At 36.1% G+C, this 21,151-nt stretch overlaps 1 protein-coding gene across 2 annotated transcripts in view; it reads right to left on the bottom strand.

Annotated features, from left to right (window-relative positions):
- The window catches only part of fign (fidgetin), a 40,602-nt gene extending 20,227 nt beyond the window's left edge, over nt 1-20,375 (bottom strand). The window contains exons 1-2 of one of the 2 annotated variants that reach the window (XM_028024395.1): nt 20,095-20,375; nt 19,231-19,265 (exon numbers count right to left, since the gene is read on the bottom strand). In XM_028024395.1, the coding sequence (XP_027880196.1) occupies nt 19,231-19,255 (25 nt within the window). In that variant the 5' untranslated portion in view covers nt 19,256-19,265; nt 20,095-20,375. The remainder of the gene's footprint in view (nt 1-19,230; nt 19,266-20,094) is intronic. The other variant, XM_028024396.1, reaches the window with a different exon arrangement.
- Nucleotides 20,376-21,151: the final 776 nt, after the last annotated feature.

Here is a 21,151-nt window from a genome sequence, read left to right as displayed (position 1 = left end):
TCAATATAAATTTAAAAACTTGAATATTTACAAAAATCTTTTTATTTGTTTCTAGAATACTTTCAACAAAAAAAAAACTAAACATAATACATTTCAAATAGTAGTGTAATGGTGTTATCAATAAACTTGACATTAAAATTATTTTTCTAAAAAGGGTCCCTGAATAAATTCAGAGTTAAATTTTTGATACTCCATTTTATGTCACATTGATTTTTTTTTAAACAAATCTGCAATAAACTCCACTGGCTTTCCAAGAGCTCTGTTTCTCATTTTCCCCACTAATTCAGTAAATTGTGAGGTTGAGCTGTCATTTCTTTTTCTCAGCTTAGCTCATTAAACTATGACTCTTCAGGCCAAAAGGCCCTAAAGGCAACATCTTCCATTACTGCTCTAAGTACAGCAAAATCTACACACATACTGAAAGAATGGATCCAGCACAGTCCAGTGAAACGTAAACACTGGTTTAATCCAAGTCAACTCCTGGAGACAGCCTTCAAAGTGTTACTGCAGTGCATAATACTTAGGAATACTGAAATGGCTTGTTAGCTAAAATAACACAGCGATTTAATGCAATCACTGGGTAAAACATGCTTAACCTTACAGCACAAACATAGAAAAAGCTGTAATTTTATAAGCCTCAGTGTGCATAGTTACTTCACTTTTTGAGGGATTACACACGTCAAGAGAGAAGAGAGACAGATTGTAACCCTACTACAAGGGTTCATTGACCAAAAGCTACTCACTAACTTCTTTATAACCCAAAAGTTCAGCTGCCCAAAGGAATTGAAAAGCAAGCCCAACTCCTTGGCTTTTATTTTAAAACTGCACAGAGAGTCATGTGATTTTCACACAAGCAGGCCCGCTGGACATTCATAAATTATCCTGTTCACTGGACCAGGTTACAACTGTGATTAATTCCAACCATTAGACTTTATAACTGTAATAACCTGATTAAGAGAACACAGTGACATTATAAAAAATGTCATAATTCACAGTATTGGGAAACTCATTTTTTTACAAGAAAAAGAGCCACTCAAAATGAACCATAATCCTTCTCTAACTAATGACATTTGCTATTCTGATTTAAATATAAACAACTTGATTGCTACTAATTTTTGAGAATTTTTATAATTCTGATTCCATGAGAATCACAAGCTTGCCTATGTATTAAGGAAAAGGGCAACTTGTAGTTATCTTGTAGTTATATTTTGAAGTTGCTGCTTAAGTCTCTGACTTTTAGTGAGTCTATAATGGACGCATTGTTGGAAATGAAAGAAAAATGTTTAGCTTCCTCTTCAAGTCCATACTTCCAAACAATGTCATGTATTTGCATCTATTAATGACCAACAAGGAGCAAGTTTCTGATAGTAAAAGAAAATTTAAGCTTCTTATCCTTGTGTCAGAAACTCATCACAGGGAAGGACCTTTAAGGTGATTTCCTAAATTGATTCCACATCTGACCTTCAATAGCTAATTTTATTTAAACGAAATCAAGGTTATTTATTGCTTCAGTAACAGTGTTCCATAATATAAAATTCTAACTAAATTCAAACTAAACCCTAATTGAAAATACCCGAGTGAGCAAAAATAGGTTGCTTGTCTGCAATCGCAGACATTGTGAAGCTTTCTGTGGTTTCAACTGCAAAGTCTCAAAGAAGGTCACTTTTCCAACACAGGCCAGACAAAAGGTGAAATGAGACAACTGAAGCAATCTTAGGTCAATATGAAATAGAAATCTCTCAGCTACACTGTAATAAAGTTACTGAAGTGAAGTAGTGAAGCCATAAAGGGGAACTTTTACAAGGAAAGAGCTGTCGAGAAGATTGGTTCGCCTACTGGCAAACGCTGCCTTCTAAGAGCTAAGCTGGCATTACGAACACAGCACCAAGGAACTGAAGACAGCATTTTCACTTTTAACAAAATATTTAGGTTTAAAACAAATGCTAATTTATTTTTTAACTAAGAAAAGCCTGTGTAAATAAATTATTTATACTTTATTAATGTGGTGTTTAAGAGGTTAAAAATAAATAAATAAAATGAACAATCTTTACCTACTTAACATTGTGATGCATAGTGTGACTTTTCCTGAGTCTGCTTTGGATGTTTTGAGAACAGACAGAATTTTTGTAATTTATAATGTTTATACTTTTATTTCAAAGTTCATCTTCCTGGTTGTGTTTTGGACAAAGAGTCTCACAATATTTGTAAGAAAAGGCACTTAAGATTTCAGACTTTATTTAATAGATGTAACAGTGTTGTATGCTTGATAGTTTTGATTTGAATTCCAAAGATACAAAGAGAAAAAAGTAAATACCATTGGTAAAAACATCTATCCAAATTAATAGATGCTGATGGTGGTTGTGCAATCCTGATTCTAGATATCTGTTTACTCATCAGCCACTTGTACTGCACGTCTTTTTGGCACCATGCTGCCAGACACCAACACACAAGCTAAACAGGAATGGGAAGTGACCGAGCTTACAAAGATCCAGTTTGACAGAGACAAAAAACTGTACACTCCAACTCTGTTGCCCAACAGACTCAGTCAAGTGCTCTCAAGCACTTTATGATGCACATGCCCACTTAGAAAAAGAGCCAGGAATTTAGAAATTTCCCCAAACTTTTAGCAATTAAATTCTAATTAAAGGAAATTAATTAGCATTGTGCTTAAAAAGGGTAAGCACGACAATTTGCCCCTTCCGTCATTATGATATATGTGAAACGTATATCGTTTTAATGTATGGATGTTGTTACCCGGTGCAACAACATCCATACAATGAGGACACTGTTCGTTTTGGAAAGTTTTTCTGAATATAGAAATTTTAAAGTTAGCTATTTTCAGTATTAATGAGGTGTAGAAAAGTGAAGTTAGAGGAACGAGAAATGCTTTGGAGAGTTATTTAAAGGAGACAAGATTTTCATTTGGAATTTGTTGGCTGTTTTCATTCAGTCAATGGACCCTTGTCATTTCACCCACTTTGTTTGTTTGCAGTTTGGCTTGTTTTTACCAATTGAGGATGTCTTATTAAACCTGGAAAAGGCAACATGTCCCTGAGCAGACATCAGTAGTTACCTGGAAGCAAAGCGTATTTGCTTTGTCCCACTAATTTCTAAAACAATATGCTAAAGGTAGTATAAAATGTCAGCAGTGTATTGAAACTCTAATTTACAGACTGCTCTCTCAAACATATGTGAGGTTACCTCAACTTCTATTACCAAAATGAAAGAATAAACCGTCCTAGAAAAAGGGTACATCTAAGAATAATTATTATATGTTACACCATGACCATTGCTTATTTTCAATTTGTTGCAAACACAAGATCATTGAAAAACTATTGCTGGAAAACTGAATTACCTATTCCTTTACATAGTGTTGTAAGCACCATGTTACAGCAAGATGTCACAAAACATGTGTGCAGTAAAAAAAAAAAAAAGTTCAACCTTAAAATTGGCCATGCCTTTAGTAAATTGATATGGAACAAAATAATACAAATAAATAAAACTCAAAAATATATGTATTGCCATAGCTCTGAAAACCCATATGGTGGATACAGAGGGTTTCAAAGTTGTGATCCAGAGAAAACCATTGAACAAAAGTTGCATAAGTCATTGTGGTGACTGATGCAAGGACTAGTCACTTCACTCATTCAGCATTCGCTTCTGCCAGCCATATGAGCAGATAATGGTTTCAGAAATAATTTCAATGTGAATAGAAATATTCTGACACAGGACAACGTTTCAAAATTTGTAGTGCTTACTTTAAAAACAACAATTGGATCAAAACTCTGACACCAAACACAAAATTGAGGCATAGTTGGGACACTTTTTAGTTTTTGTGTAATTTCAAATAATTCTCTTATATGGAAAAATGAATTAGAAGGTGATGCAGAAAGATAACTGGCATGATGACAGGCGTAATGCACACATGACATGTAATAATAACTAGGGATGACCTAATTCAGTCCCAAGAACCTGCTCATGCTCTTGAGCAATTTTTAAATTATTGATATTGGAGTAGCTGGCTAAAGTCATTTTTCTATGGTTTCTTGTTAGCTGCACCACATACTCTTGAGGCCTAGGCACACTGCCTCCATGTGACTCTTCACCGGCCAATCGGATTTATTTTTTTTTTTCTGACATAGGCTCCAACGCAATTGCTTCTCTATTGACCACTGGACTTGTGACATCAGATATTCACACGAAAGTATACAACAGAAATCCCTCAAGAATAAACACAATTAGGTCAGAGAGTAAACTCAAAGCTACAATTGCTGCTCACAAAACACAAGATCATCATTTTACCCTTTCATTTTTTTTTTCACCTTTTTTTTTTTGCTGCTTAATGTCTGTTATCTTAATGCTACATGGCCAACACAGCTGGAATACAAAATGGTTGTCATCATCTGCCAGATGTTTTAATGATTTTAGTACATACACTTTGAGTTTGGTTGTGTGCTTGAAGTCACTGCTCAACTAACAGCACATCAGACAGATTCCCACATTTTCCCCCAGTATATTTTAAGCCTGGCGGGCCACCAGGCCTTACCTGTGCCCCCACCAGGCTAAGCATTGCTTATTTTTTAAAGTAATTTTAAAATATTTGTATTTTTTAAGACTTTATAGTTGGTGTTCAGGTACTAATCTTCCAATCTTTTAATAACACATAATTATCAAGCGATATTTAAAAATTTAAATATCAACTTTAAACATTTTTTTAACTCAAAAACACAACGGGCCACTGGATGAATGACTTCCCTAGCGCCCAATTACCGGGCTTAGCAAGTTTTTGAGAGGGAATCTTGGATTCCTCATTGATCAAATAGTTATAGTCATAGTTATCTTGTTATACTATTAGCTATATATCGGGAGAAAACCAGAGATATTATTTTAATTAAAATTTTACTGCTTTGTTTTGTTTGACCATCATTTAAGTAAGCAATATAACTTTTCCCATTTTTAAGTTTTGTCTAACATCTTCCAGCTTTATTGTGTTGATTGTTGTAACTGCAGGGCGAGTCAAGTGCAAATCTTCTGGGACGTGTTTTTATTTAGTCTATAATAAATAAATGAACAAAACTTAAATCACACATTCTCATTTGGCTGTATGTATTGCATGTATTGTAGGCCTTATACACATGCCACAGAAGCCCAAACTTGACTTGACCATCAAGCAAATCATTTTGGCCTGGCCCAGCCCCAATTTCGAGTCCAGGCCATAAATCTAAACTCTAGCTGTGAGAGGTTGAGAGGAAAAATGTTTTCCTCTGCCTACATCCCCCAGAATGCCGGACGATTCTGGATCAGACTTCAGTGAAATTCTAAGAATTGCATTTCTATTGATATTGGTGACATGTCAACATATGTTACGAAGTATTAGTTGTACAAATGCAGAGAATGAGTAAAGACCTAAGATTGTGACTCGGGAGAGCTGTGTAAGTGTTGCTATGATTAAAAAAGCTGAACAAGATTAAATCACTTTAAGTTTTCTCTTCATGGTAAAATACTTTCAGAACGATGACCAAGCATTATGATAAAAAAAAAACTTTAGAAAGAAAACTGTGGTAAATAGGAAGACTCAGACTGAACCAACTTAAGGTGGAAGAGAATAAGGATAGATAATATGAATTATTTACCCGACAAAGATCCGGGTAGGAATGAAACGTTAGCAATGAATGCTGCACCGTTTAAATGTGCAGGCTCCTCTCTGTTCACATTATGTTACCATTTCATTAAGATTATCATTACACAAAAAACAAATCTGTAGTTTCACCTTTAACTTTTGCTTTTAGTGGCTACTTCAACTTTTCCTCACAGTGCAGACCTGGCTGGTTGCAGCATATTTAGTTATTAGCAAAAGGTATATTACTATAGCTCATTAGCACAACTGTTGTCTACCTGCAGCATTATTTACCAAAATGTTGGAGTCTGCAGTACAAAACTAAATAAATAAAATAATAATAATAATGTCTTTAATTTAACATAACAATTCCGGAAATTCCAGGAAATATAAAAACATTTTTTGAAAAACAAAAAATGTATGCAGCACTTATTATTTAAACTTTGTTGCAAAATGTATTTATATATACTGTACAGCTGAAGAAAACTGTACAAAGAGGACAATAAAAACTGTAAATCACTGTGAGGCAGACAGAAAAGAGACCAGCGTCTTCAGAGAGTTCAGAGCCTTCACACAAATGAGAGATGTGCAAAGAAAATTATTCCACAGCATTCCTTAATAGATTATGAAATGAAGGAAAGAAAAAGGGTCAATTTGTGTCACAAAGCAATTGTGAAAAATAAATGAGATAATTAACAGAAATCAAGAGGAGCACATTTCAAATGTCTCTGTTTTCTTTGTTCAACATAGCCTTTTTGTAATATCCATCCATTTCTCAAGTAAGACTCAAAGTCTTGCACAATAAATTACAAGTAAAAGAACAGATTTTCTGCTTTTCATTATGTGCAGTTTTTTATGTGATTTTAAAAACATGGCAGTTCCACAATGTGCAACATTTGCATGTTCAGAATTCAACCAATTAAAAGCTAATTAATTAGACACAATTCTATTAAGAAACAAATCCCAGTCATCAATATACACAACTAAGGGTCACCCATTGCTTAAATGCGAATTGGGTCCTTGCACCACGTGAACTAAAGAATAGCACAATAGCACTATTGGAAGTCACAATAAACATGGTGGCATGCATATATTTGTTGGAGCATGAACTCATCAGTGCTGATTGATTTTACTTCCATGGATAGAAAGCTGAGCCGTTGCTTCGACATACAGATCTCTATCAAGTGGCCGCTTCTAGGAAAGATTTTAATTCCCCCTGGTGATTGTCATGTTATGGTAAACACTCTTGCGAATTCTTCCTGAAAATCATCCTATTGTGTAAGAAAGAGAAGGCACACACACACACACTCAAATCCTGACTAAATTAGCCTGATATATTAGTTTTCAGCCAAAAATGTGCACTTAACTGTGCATTGTGTATTTTGGATTTGATGTTTGTATATTAGCAGAGATGAACCCATCACATGCCAGTGCTCAATCTAACAAAAAAAGCAATTTTGAGAACCTCTGATCTTACTGAATGTCTAATACAATGTTGAGCAATTTATTTTCATATGGAATATTTATGAATATTTTTCTTAATAAACATTGACAATAAAAATATAAATATATATTTATGTAACTATGTATGTATGTATGTATGTATATATATATATATATATATATATATATATATACACTGCTCAAAAAAATAAAGGGAACACTTAAACAGGTGTTTAACACTTAAAGTGTTCCCTTTATTTTTTTGAGCAGTATATATATATATATACTGTATATATATATATATATATATATAAAGATAAGTAATGTCTAAATGAGCACATTTGGTCCTATCACAACCACACATTTAGTAATAAGAATAAGTGTAAACAATTGTAATGATCCCCAGATAAGTTGAGAGCTATAAGCTGGGCTGAGGTCTCAACCACTTAATTGTTTGTTTGTCACAGAATAGCAAAAAAAGGAACAGGGAAAATATGAACAATTTATAACTGTAGAAATACCATAGTGCTATCGGTAACTGCAGTTCTCAAAGTTACCATCTGCTTAGATGCTTCCCATTGGTGCCAAAGTAAATTTTGCAGTCTTATGTGCATTTGATCAGCAGCAGTTTTTTTTTTTTTTTATTCTTATATTGATTAAACTTGCTTAGAACTTGTTAATTCTACATCAGAGAGTTTATGGAGTGCAAAGTGAGCTTTTTGAGATACTTTTCATTTGAGAAAAAAAAATCTAAAAATCTTAGAATTATACAAACATAAAAAAGACAATACAAAATATTCAAACTAGACTGGACTCTCTTTAAATACAATTGAGACCAAAATTATTAATACTCTTGGCAGATTTAGGTTTAATTGTTTTGTTTGACCAATTTGTCTTTTTTCGATTTTAAGCAATATCTTGAGAGTGGCTGACCCACAGTGCCAAATTGAATCTGTGAATCCTAAGGATTGACGTGATGTAAAGAAAACATTTTAACCTCAGACTGGGAGCTCACCACTAAAGATATTAATCTTTGGTAGATACCAGTAGAAACATGCATGTTTTAAGGGTTTGATTGATGTAATACTAACAGATATTTTTACTGATCATTGAAAAGAGGCACAAATAACATTTGGAATCCCATATTGGTACAAAGTCAAAGGTTAAATAAAAACTGATCAATTATTTTTATGCTGATTTCTAATAAGAAAACAAACTTTGTCTTTAAAGCAATTTTGATTTTAAAGCACATAATATTTTTTAGTTTCCAAATAATACTGAAAAATGTTCAGAATCTTTAACCCAATATCATGAATCATCTCATGTCATGAGCAACATGCATTATCAGACTCCTAATGCTTCATGGTGTCTCATTGCACGACTTGCATGTTTTCCTTACTACAGCCTTGTGTCTGCCTTGCACTTGGCAGCTTTCCCTGTGATACGCTGAATGTTTATAAAGGAAAGTGGGCAAACGGCCTCCTGGCAGAAAAACGGCATTTAAAAAAAATCATTTATTCCTCTGTTTATTTCTTAGGTTTTTGCCTTTGTTACGAGTTAGGTGCTTGCCGTTAAATAAACTGTTAAATAAATCTGCCTGTGGGTAGTGCATGCTCCCTTGATGAATTGTGAACAACCAAACGGCGAACTGAAAGGATACTTGTCCAGTTTGTACAAGGCAATTCATGCAGCCTCGTTCATTTGGGTATGCATGAAGAAACAATATCCTACCGGGAGCATTCTGAGTTTCAAACACTCGAGGTCAACTACACGAGCAGATTCCACATGTGTAGCCTGTGGCCGCTGAGGTTTGGAATCTACCTCCCTCCTGGCTGGGTGACGTTGCATGTTCTATTTCCAGACCAAGGGTTGAAGTGAGGCTGCAGGGAGTGTAACACTGACCTACATGACCTGTGGCCTAGAAAAGCAGCCTGAAGCACTGCACACTAAAAACTCCTCACTCCTTCTTATGCAGTCTTACAAAGGTTTCAAAACCATTTTTTTGCACATAGCATATGTCTTTTGATGCCAAATGATTTGCATCCTTTTTTTTATTCACATCTTTGACTTGTCACTGCACACAGCCCAGTTGTCGGAACCCGATGCCCACTTGCTGAAGTCTCAAGTGGAAAGATGGAAAAGCAAGCCGAAGAGGAAAAACTGTTTTACTTTCAGGCCCAGTGTCTACAGGCCACATGTCTCCAGTCATCTGTCACTAGTTTACATACATACTATGACACTTCCCCTCTCAGTGGGAACCCGTTGTCACCACTCGCCCGCCAGCGAGGGCTTACTGGGTGCTAGATGGGTCTCCCCCAGGTACCTCGGGGGAGCCGCATTAGGCCTAACTGACAGACTGACAGCAACACGCAGACACACATGCACACAGTCCATCCCTTTTCTCCAAACGGCGCTCCCTCCTCCTACAGCGCAACTGCTCACATTCTCCCAAGGCACACCACACTTTGCATAAAGCAGTGACTTTGCTTTACATCAATTTTTTTTCAGACACAAAATAATTTTTCACCCCTCTAGCCTCTTCGTGCTACGTGGAAGTTTTGAAATGAATAATGGAAACAACAGAGCTGAAGACTCATGGGATCCATTTAAAGATGTGGGAGAGGCGATGCAGTCAGGGTTTGGGCTGCAAAAATATCACGCTCCACGTAAATGAGTCTACTATTGTTCTGCACTTTATAGAACGGCTGCTTTAAGCCATGTGCAGAGCAAATAGTGCCGAGAATGATTTAGTATAAACACATTTTCCCCTAATAAAAGAGAATATTAGGGGGAGAAAAAGCTAAATAAAAAACAATCTAAATGTAGTTAAATTGTTTGACAGTAAAAAAAAAAAAAAAATCTGTGACTTAACTGGCGAAGATGCACTGCATAGCTGTCTTACTCTGCATATTTAATGTTACATGCTGGAGAACACACAACATGCAGGACCGGTCAAGAGGACAAATGGATTTATTTCCTCCAGGAAAGTGAGAATTTAAGCTATGTTTAACTCTTCTCAGCAAAAGCCACAACTTGGTATTTCCACCCCAACTTCCCAAGTCCTTACAATGGAAGTCCTCAGTAGCAGCTATGACAGGGCAACGCAACTCCCTGAGGTAATTTCCTGATAATGAACACAAAAGAAGTGTCGACCCTCACAAAACCCACTGATGACTGTAAACCCTCCAGTGCTCATTTTTGCCCTTTTTTTGTCCTCAATTAAATTAATTAAACATGGGGTGGACACTAAAAGGGATTATCAAAAAGACATATTCAGAAATTATTCAAATACACAAAAAACAACAGTATATCACTGGAGATGCAATAGTCGGAACCTGAAAAACGCAATATTTCTCGGATCAGTCAACACGATTTATCTAACCACAATCAGACCTCAGAAACGACACTCTTCACTTTAAATGCGGTTACTGATAGAAGACGTTTCAACACAAATTTTTTATTTTTTTTTCCGGCTCTGTTGAGGTGTTTAAAAATGAAGCCAGAGGAAGTATGAACAGTGAAATAAGTTATTTAAAGCAAAATACTATTGTATGATACTCTGTGACTTATTTAGGTTATGCGCAAGAGAACAAAACTTTAAAGGGGGCATTTTATAGCACAGTCAAGTAACTATGTCAACATCACTTGTAATAATATGACTCAAAAGAAATTTAACTTTGTATTTTAATGCCTTGAAATGGGCCCTTTGGCTCTATAAAAACTCCTGCTCTTTCTGAAATTCCATCTTTAGGAAGTCATCACAACAGCACTCCTCTATTAACCCTTTAACAACGTTCTTACCAGCATTGCACTAAAAAGTAGCTCCGATAATGAGCTCAGCTGATGCTCAGCTCAACCAGCTGTGTGTTAATTGCTGCTGACTGGCTAGTCTGAAGGAACTGAGCAGGAGAATCGCGTGGAGGGCTGCTCTGTGAGGCAGAAGCTCAGAAGCCTGGAAAGTACAGCTCCGAAGAGGAGCTGCGTCTCAAAGGCAGCGCTGATTCCACCCAGGCGTTTAGCACATTTGAATGGCTGACAAGGGAAATTGAAGGATTTCTCAAACATGCATTAAAGGATCAAGGCAACACTCCAGGTATGCTTTTGATAAGGGAATAACATTGTAACATGATGTAAAGCTAAAAAAAAAAAGTTAATTTGTACCCCTTCAAGAAGAGAACAGGAAGGCTAAATGGAGGACATCAAAGTTGCTCCGTATCATTTTTAGCCTCGATTTGTAGATGTTGCCAGACTTTTGGTAATATCAGTGAGTTCTTACCAAAAGTAATAACACAGTGAGGTTTTTAGTTTGTTTTTAAACAAACTCTTAGGTGTATGCTGCAAGTTTAAGTCAAATATCTTTATGTAGCCAGGTTTGTGTTTAATTACAGGATGTGGAAAAGTAAGAAAATAAAGAAACAATGTTGGTGCATTTTTTTTCATAAAGTTCCAAACAATTATCAAGACTTCTACTCAAAATAATTCAATATAAATATCAGATATTTCTGCATTCAACAGTACAGAAAAACACAAAAATTACACAATTTTATTTTCTACTGGTTTAGAACATCACGTCAGCTTGTTGTATTTACATTTGATACTCCCGACCCAGTCACATTGACCAATAAACAGACTGAAATCTCACATAGGATTTGTATTGTATGGTTTTGGTTTGCTTGGAGTTTTCTGTCTGAAAAAGAACTGAAACCACCCAAGAAAGTTAAGTTTAACAAACTTATGAACTGATTTGTAACAGTGTAAACAAACTATTAACTAGATGTTAATGCAAGTATCTGCAATCTTTAGGGAATCCACAGGGAACCTGGTCTTTTGACTACGATAGGCTGCACTTACAGCAATGTTCGCTTCCCTTTTCCTTTTGTTTTAAAATAATAGTGAAAGCCTGTTTTATTGCAACTCCAGTCTTATAGAGACATGATGTGGCCATAAATATTTAATAACATCACTGCAAGAAGGCAAGAAAAAAAAATTTGAACATTAATTGTATTTCACCTTGTAGCTCTGAAAAAGAAATTGGAATTGGTTTAAATTGGTACTAGCATGTCAAAGTTTTAAAGAAATCCAAAATCGGCAAAAAAATAAAAATTAAAAATTCTTAGTGGGTAATCTTGATTTCTGAAACTTATTCACATATGGGTATACCTAACAAATAACAAATATGGTTTCCTTTCTTTATCTACATGCCCTACCGCCCAGCCTTTCTTCAGCACAGACTGGCATGGTCATGTCACCATGCCACTGTAGACACCAGCTGCCTCGCCATAGCCTGACACCTTAAACCTCCATGATGGCACACACAAACACACACACACACACACACACACACACATGCACGCCACACACCCCTCTATTCCTCCCTTTACACCCTCCAGGCATCCTCGTCCCCCTCCTCTCTACACCATCAGGCAAACCCCAACCCGTCCTCTCGTCGCTGGCACTCGAGGCTCCCGCTGCTCGCGCCTGGCACGGTGCCAACCTGTCAGCCACCCAACACCATAGAGGATGAATGAATCACTAAGAACTTTGAGAAAAGCACTGATCGCTCACATCTCATCTGATCAGCGCTTCAGCTAATTGTCTCAAATTGATATTTAAGACAATTAGCAGTGGAGGAGGGAAGCAGGGGGGGTTATAAATCGGAGGAAGAGAACGAGTCAAAAGATGAGCTTTTATATTCACACGCATGCTTTTGAATGTCGATGTTAAAGTTAATCCAAGCATGTATTTTAATACATGAATTATAAGAGTATAACAGACTATTACTAGAACCGCAAAGTGATTCAGTGTAATGTGCAAACAGTATATTCAAAGTGAGTTATTATTCCTGTCCAAATTTTAAAGGAATCAAAGACAGCTCTCTCAAGTGTCCTCATAAATAAAGGAGATTCTTTGAAATAGATTCATTTAAATTAGCACAAAAGAACAAGTATGTTCAAAGAGTCCATATTAAAGCTTGGGCATGTTATGCAAGTCAAATTCCCTACAAGTTTCCACTACTGTATATCGATGTACATTTTCAACTCCCACATCTCCTTTACAACCTCTTTGAACTGTGGCTGCACACTGCCGGTCAGCAAGCTGAAAGAAGGTTTCTATATTTTTTTCCTCATGCAAAGCAAACAAATTTGGATGCTGTGGACTATTGGTAGTCATGCAGGTGAAAAAGAAAAAACACCCCTCATCTCTCTCATTAAGTTGATAATTTTTTAAAAGTATAGTTGGTAAGCTATCCAATATTCCTTAATAAAAAATAGTAGAACTGTAATATGTTGCATTTTTCTGTTTAAAACTGCCAGTTTATGTTTTACATTTTGGTTTTAATGTTTTCTGTATTTACTGTGATATCATGAAATTGTGGTACTTTTACCTAATGTTATAACATAAAAATCTTCTGCCGCTAACAAATAAATTTCAATTAATATTTTTTTTAATCACTAATTGCACGTTTTTTTTTATTTCTCTACAGTGACATATTCAGTTACCACATTAATCAGACAAAGAAGATAAAATAATTTTTCTATAACCCTCCTATGAAAGGCTTGCCTTTTCACAATATGAACAGATTTTACAAAAAAAAATGAAGAAACACCTTGAAAGAAGGACAGGAACAGCGGCCTCTCCTCACCAAGGTTATTCAGTGATAAGCAACAGTACTCAGGCAGACAATGACAGCCCAAAGTGGGAGCTATTTTCAAAAGTCGCTAAATTGTAGAATTTGTTAATCATACTCTCAGAGTGTTGGGTCCTCGCACCCTAAGAGTGACAAGACGTTATCTGTTTAAAGACGAAAATTGTAGGTGTGGAATCAGATTTGGACATGTAGTTATTTCATACAGGTGAATAAAATGCTCATGCTGTCATCCGGAGCTGTCGACAGCTCCTGCATTCAGTCCAAGCACATGCAACAACATACAAACAATGCTGTCTGCCAGAATGTACAACCATGGATTATAAACTATTTGAATAGGATGTAAAACAGACTGCCATTGTTGCAAATTATGAAACATCTAAAATAATCATTCTTAATTATACATTGAATACACACTTGAACTGCAGTTTTAAGCTAAATAAATACTTATAAATGGCCATTTATTTTGGTCACTTGACAAGAAAAAAGAAATCTAGAACTTTGCATCACTAATTAAAATGTAAACAGTGTAATGAGGACATGAGTGATTTAGGCAAACGTCTCTCTGGCTGCCATAGGGGATATGATAATTACAGAGGCGAATCTATGAATGCACATGAATCTCCTACAAGTCCAGATTAAAAGCTTTAGTGCTAAACCTAGTTTGGTACACCTGGGGGTTGTCTATTCTAGCCAATCCCCAACAGGCTCTGAGCTGCCTCGTCTTCTTATGAGTGCAGAGACACCTCATGTGAGGGAGATGAAACAAAGCCTCTGTTTCAGCATGTTGGAAAGGGGAAGGAACAAGGCGTTTGAGGCAACAAATGCAGCACTTTGAGTAAATAATATGCCAGCCAATGGCCTGAATAAAGCAGCCTTGCCCATGCAACACACTTTTGTGGCACTGTTGTTATAATCAGTTACACAATTAACCCTGTATTCTAAAAGGATGCTGTTTTCTTTTAAATATGGGAAATATATGATCACATGTGTGGACTATTTTTTTAAGCAAAGGAAAGCAATGGTGACCATAGTTGAACTAGCTCAGGTCAGACATTATACATAAAAGGTTATAGAAGTTTAAAACAGTTAAAACTTTCCCAATACCTTTTATTGAGATGCCAGAAAACGAGCCACAGTGATTAGAATGTCACCTTCCACACCCTTTCCTGTGTACTGCAGGTCAGATGGCTTAGAAAAGGACTCGTATGCTTTTTCCTCACTTGCAAAGACAAATGTTTGGCCGACGTGGAAATCTCTACCTTAAGGAAAATGTCTACTTCCTCTCAGGAATACACAAGAGAACTGCTGCCTGCTAAGTATGGTAACTGCTAAAATAATATGCTAAACACAGCTTAAAATATCAACTCTGCAAAAACTGTTTAACATTAACTGCTCTCACCCACATTCACACAGAACTGTCCCTCAATTATCTGCTGCTGTGCACTGCCGATAAGCTGGGTGAAAACATGCTAATGCAGATTGCCCTATTTTGAAATATTTTGGGATAAGGTAACACTATATCAAACCTACAGCTGGTTAGCCACAAACACTATTGGGTTATGCAGCTGCCTGTAGGCAGACAACTCGAACAGATAGCCCAGTAGTTTATCTGCTAATTTCAGATTGTCACATTTGTGTTATTTTCTAAAAATATACCTAACTTAAAAACTACTAGTAAATCTAGCAAATATTACAACATTTTAGTTAAAGCCTGTTTGAAAACAGTACAAATAGTTTGCAAATTACAGAATTATACATTTAAATAGACAATATATTATTTTCACAACTTTATGAGTTTTCTTTTTAAAACAAATGAAATAAGGCTGTTATACTTCTTTTCTTCTTTACATTTTTGTGTTTTTACTATGATACTTTGGAATTTACACACTCTTATCCTAACTTAACAATCTCACATATACCCCGTTTCTCTACTATATGATACAATAACATACAACTCTAAAAATAAACAAAAGTGCTTATTTAAAATTTCTGGTTTCTCCTATTTTATTTTTTAAGGTATGTGTTTCAGTGAGATAATTTTTTTTTTAACTTTCACATAAAAATATAGAAATTTCTGGCTTTTATTTGCAGAAAATGGGAAAAATTATGAAAATCAAAAAAAAGTGCAGTGTTTTCAGAGGCTCAAATAACGCAAAGGAGACTAGTTCATATGAATTTCTAAAAAACACAGAAGATATATTTTCACTTTGGGAGAGTTAAGAAATCAGTGTTCAGTGGAATAGCAGAGATTTTCAGTCATAATTTCAATGTATTTTGGCAAGCTGTCCATTTATCTTTAGCATTGCTGCTGGTTTCAGGTGACCACCTAGACAGTATGCCATTAAATAGAAAGACATGTGCTTGTAATGGAATTCAGCAGATACTGGAACGGAAAGGCTTTCATACATGTACTGTTGCTAAGTTCAGAAAAATTTGCAGCATTCTCCTACTTTTCATTTTTTTAGCTGGGCTCTATAAAGTTCTAGCAGGCGGAACAGATTTTAGTGCTTTATTATCCAACCTACAATTATTTGCCCTGTAAAATCAATTAAAATTAATTTGTAATTTGTTTTTACTATAAGGAATGAATTACACGACAGGCTGGTAGCTACAAGCAGTCAAATGTAGGCACATGCATTTAAAAATGTCTATGCCATATGCTGTCACTCAGAGGAAAAAAAAACAAGTCTGAGCAGACAGTCACTGTGTCTAAATGAGATGGTGGTAGGAGGAGGAGGGGAAGGAAAAGGGAGGATGTCAAGGATTCATGGTCCTTCATCTTTGCAGTAGAGCAAACACGTCCCTCAGTATAGCAACAGACAGCTGCCTCCACCTTCTAATGCAGTCCAACTTAAATCACTGCGAGAATTGTCAGTGTAGAGAGAAAACGCACAAAGATAACATAGCAGGCTGCCATGAGGGAAACGACAAAGATGTGGAAACAAGAAAAGGAGAGACATAGACAAAGAGAGAGGAGGGAGGGGAAACGTGTTGAAATACTGGAGTTTTTTTTTTTTTTTTCTTAGTCTGACTCCTATGGGGACTCTTGCTTTTTATATATAAAAAAACAGCAAAGACACCACTTAACATATTTTCTTAAAGCTGACAATCCTGCTCTGATCAGATTTGATGTAGTCGCTGACAACGAGATTTTTTTGTAGTTACGGTTCTATAGATCCATGTGTAAAGATTTAACATTTCCTCAATTTACAAAGCTTCTGCAATCAGCGATGTTAGTGTTAGCCTTTAATTGTCATTGTTGAAGTGTCACGCCAGCTGAAAATGTATGCATTTTTTCCCTTTATTTTTAAGGATGTGAGATGCCGCACACTTTAGAATATAGACAGAACACTTAGAGACGCTAAATTGCTTGGCAAGGGCATGTCAAGTTAGTAATTCAAAGATTTATTTATTTGCTGACTTTTTCTGTTTGTACTTTGTTGCATCTGGAAATAATAGACAGAGGAAAGACTAACATAACATTCCTGGTAGATAAATAAGCAAGCACTTACTTGATTAAAAGTGAATATTTAAAGTGTCAAATTTCACTTTAATATTTTACTTCCAATTTGACTATATAAGACTGAACCAGAAAATCTTCTTTCAACAAGATTTTCTTTTGTTACTTCGACTGCCTAAAAGTAAAACAAATATCTTTACCTTGTTAATAATAGCCATCACTCTTTACAAGAAAATGTGACAAACATTGAAAAGGGTGACGAAAACATGGGGGGGTTCAGCATCTGTTGCCGACGTTTTTTTTCCCTCTAAGGTTCATGTCAAGCAGAAGCTGGAATTGTTAACGCAGATGTTGTCTTTCCAGAAATAAACATCGCTGCCAGCATTCTTTCTGTGCACATCCGAGGTGTCTGAGGTTAAGTAAGGATCTGCAAGAATCGCCTAATGCTCTGCAGGAGCTCAGGCGTGGAACACTTCAGGAGATTGAACTCTGAAATATATGCTCAGGCACTTCTTAATTATTAGGGGTCAAATACTGAGGAGTGTGAGAAATGCCAGATAATTTTTTAACATGGAGAGATATTTAAAAAGTTTTTTTTTTCTTTTCAGAAAACAATACTTGTCTCAAGATTTGATGAGAAACTGGAAAGATGAAATACATCTGTTCCCATACTTTTGTTTTAATTAATTAATCCACTAAAAATCAAAAATAGTAAATCTGAAGAGTACAGGAGGACAAACTAAAATATAAACAGGAACACATATGTTCCTACTGTCTTAGGAGCTAGTATCAAAATTCAGTTCAATAAAAATACTCATCACACATGCATGGCAAAACACAAATGGGACGATACATTCAAAATACAAGCAACCAAATTTAATATCCACTTTACAAAAACAAATTACAACAAAACACTTACACATAATGAATGTGATGGTAATGTACTTTTTTTTTAACCACTGAATGACAGATGCTGGAATGCAGGTTTTTTTTTTCTTTTTTTGAAGAGGAGTGAAAACACACTTCAGCTCACTGATGGCAATATTTAATTTCCTCTCAGAGCAAAACATGCAAATGAACTGCAAGAACACAATTAAGTGAGTTGTTCATAACTGGGAGGTGGAGAAAAGGTTCACACAGGACAAAGTGTTTGCAGGGGGAGAGAATTTGCACAACTTGTTACGTACCTCTCTCCCCCCACACCACATACACACGCACCCACTACCAGACTTTGTGTCCATTTACTGGCTTGTCTCAAATAATTACCGCTGGAACAAAGAATGAGAACTATTCCTGACATATGAAGCGAAATGTGTGAGCAGATCTGATTTTATTTCGACTTGTGTTTGAAAGACAACTGAAAACAGTCGTCCCTTGTTTAAAAGTCAACTTAAATGGGACTTTATTGTTATAAAGACATATTTTGGTTTACTGTCATTTTTCTGTGTGTATAATAACTAATTAAACTGAAGCGCAATTATTGCACATTGATAACTGTGAAACTGTACCAGTAAGTCTACACTCTAAATAACGAGCTTAAATATTTAAATAGATCCTGAGCTTTTCTGTGTCATTAAACTGGTAAAATGTATATTAGGAACTAGGGTGAACAATATATGATATTTATAACATAAAGATGTGAACGCAATCTGCTACTAAAATCATAAAAAATAATTTGGATTTAAAATGTGTTTATTAATGCAAATTATTAGGTACTAGAAATGCATTCATATTTTTAGATTTATGCATGCATGAAGGTTTGAAAAGTTGCACAGCACTTCTAGAAACAACAAGCAAAATTAAAATGAAGGTAACTGCTTCTTCTGTGAACTCAAATTGAAATAGCTGAAAACACTATTTGTCTGAAATCAATAACACACCATCCTCTCATATCTCTGATCATTAAGATATCAACTCTGTATTAAAGAAACTTATTAGGATGAACCATGCACACAAAAAGACAGTAAAAATACTGCAATGACAGCTTTTCTCCTCCCAAAATATAACAAATCACAAAAAAATATAACAATGAAGATAATTGCAAATTGAACATAGGCCTACCATAAATACTGCTGCTAGTGATCATGTCTTCGAGCCTAAAAACAAAAGGAGAGGGGGAAAAACAGCAGAATCGGAATTTTCACGAGGTGGAATTCCAAAGGTTGCTTCTCATTACAGCCACTTTCTTCCTTAAGCTATCAGATTTCACAACTTAAAAAAAAAAAAAAGGCTCCGTTGTTCTTTTCCTTAGGCGCTCATTTTAGTCGAATAATTAAGGTTAAGCTGAAAGAAAAAAATGAAATAAATAAAATATATATATTTTTTAAATCCCGTGGACAGAGACGCGAGTGTAGGGGCTGTCACTTCTTGCGCTGAGTTGAAACTAGAGAATAGGAAGCATGTGAGGCACTGTAGATGACATAAAACACACATTCTTCAAGCCGCCCATTAAAAGGAAGAGGCTAAAGCAGCGTGAAGCCCCCCTCCTCCCTTTACGTTTAAAATAGATTACTTGCCAGCAGTTGTCCCACTAAGAGCGCAATGACAGCCCATCTTTCTATTAACCTCCCGCCTGCAGTTCCAGCGGCCACTTTTATTCAGGCTGACATGCAAAAACTTCCCAATGCAGGAAAGTTATTTAGTAAAAGAAAGCCTGGATCCAGCCCTCAAACTGCGCAGAGTGCCGCGGCAATAACAAAGTAGGTCCTAACTTCAAAATCATGTGCCTCGCTTTTTTTCTAATGCGTGCCATTTCGTGTGGGAAATGATAGTAAAAAAAAAAGGAAACACGCAGGATGAGCGTCCGCAGACGGACAGCGCTGCAGCCCTCTGATGCGCGGCACGGTCTCTCAGCGCTTCCACGGAGCTGCTCAGTTTCTCTTTCTATAATTTGTTCGCATCACTGGCAGACGGAGCGGGACTCACCTGTGTGAGGTGACAGGGCAGTCACAGCTTACGGGACCATCAATCCGCGGAACGCAGGGACGAACACGGGACTCGCCGCGATCAAGCGAAGCTGCTCTCGATTTGAAACCATTCCAAGTTAGTCAGGGAAAGACTGACCACAGCCTCTGCCATGTTGGAATTCCAAATCCTGGACAGCTGCTCCACTGACTGAAGGCAGCACGCCGCGCCACTGCGCATGTTCCGTCCGGTGAGAGCCAAATTCAAAGAAAGTCACCCCCAATGGGCAGCAGTTAAATATATTCAACAGTCCGTGCGTGTTTTAGTAATTTAATTTTGTGCATCAGAAAACTAAAAAGGGGTTATTAGATATTTCTGATAATATATATCTTTAAAACATATATATTAATGTGATAAAATTTTTGTAGTCAAAAATAGAAGTGCATGATTTTAAACTTAAATTTGTTTGGATTTTATTTTCAAATTTCAATGTTCACAAACTGTAAAGAAATCAGGGCAACAGAACAACGGTACAATCCAACACAATCTTCCATACATTGCCCATCACAAAATGCTTCACCTCATGACTTCACAGTCCAAAAGCTGATTTTGATGTGGGCTGTATAGGCAGTACACATGTAGATAAATATAACATACCTGTTAGTTATGCTTTGAACAAGTGTTGTAATTTTACACATGTGGAGTCAATGGGAATTTGCCACTGTTGTGTTGAGGTGGTGGTGCTCACTGATAAATGCTGAGAAAATGGTGAATGGGTGATGTGCTTTGTGTGGAACAGCACTCCATTTTAACCAACCCAAAAATTGCAGATGTCTTCATGTGTTTAAGGGCACTACAATGCCAATGTCGGTGGCCGTCCGTATTTTAAAGGAGGGTTTTCAACATTGACCTCACAATTTGATTTATTATGTTACAAGAGACCTCTTTGTCCAAATTCATCAAAATTACTAATTTACATGTGACAAGAAAATTATGTAAGTGGGACAATGAATCAAGGTTCATATAGAAAACAGTGTCCCCTACATGCAAAACAATTGTCATTCAAAGTATTAATAAA

Source organism: Xiphophorus couchianus, chromosome 7 (assembly GCF_001444195.1).
Source record: "Xiphophorus couchianus chromosome 7, X_couchianus-1.0, whole genome shotgun sequence".
NCBI lineage: Eukaryota > Metazoa > Chordata > Actinopteri > Cyprinodontiformes > Poeciliidae > Xiphophorus > Xiphophorus couchianus.
Note: the sequence above shows the minus strand (reverse complement) of the source record. Positions and strands in the feature narration are given on the sequence as shown.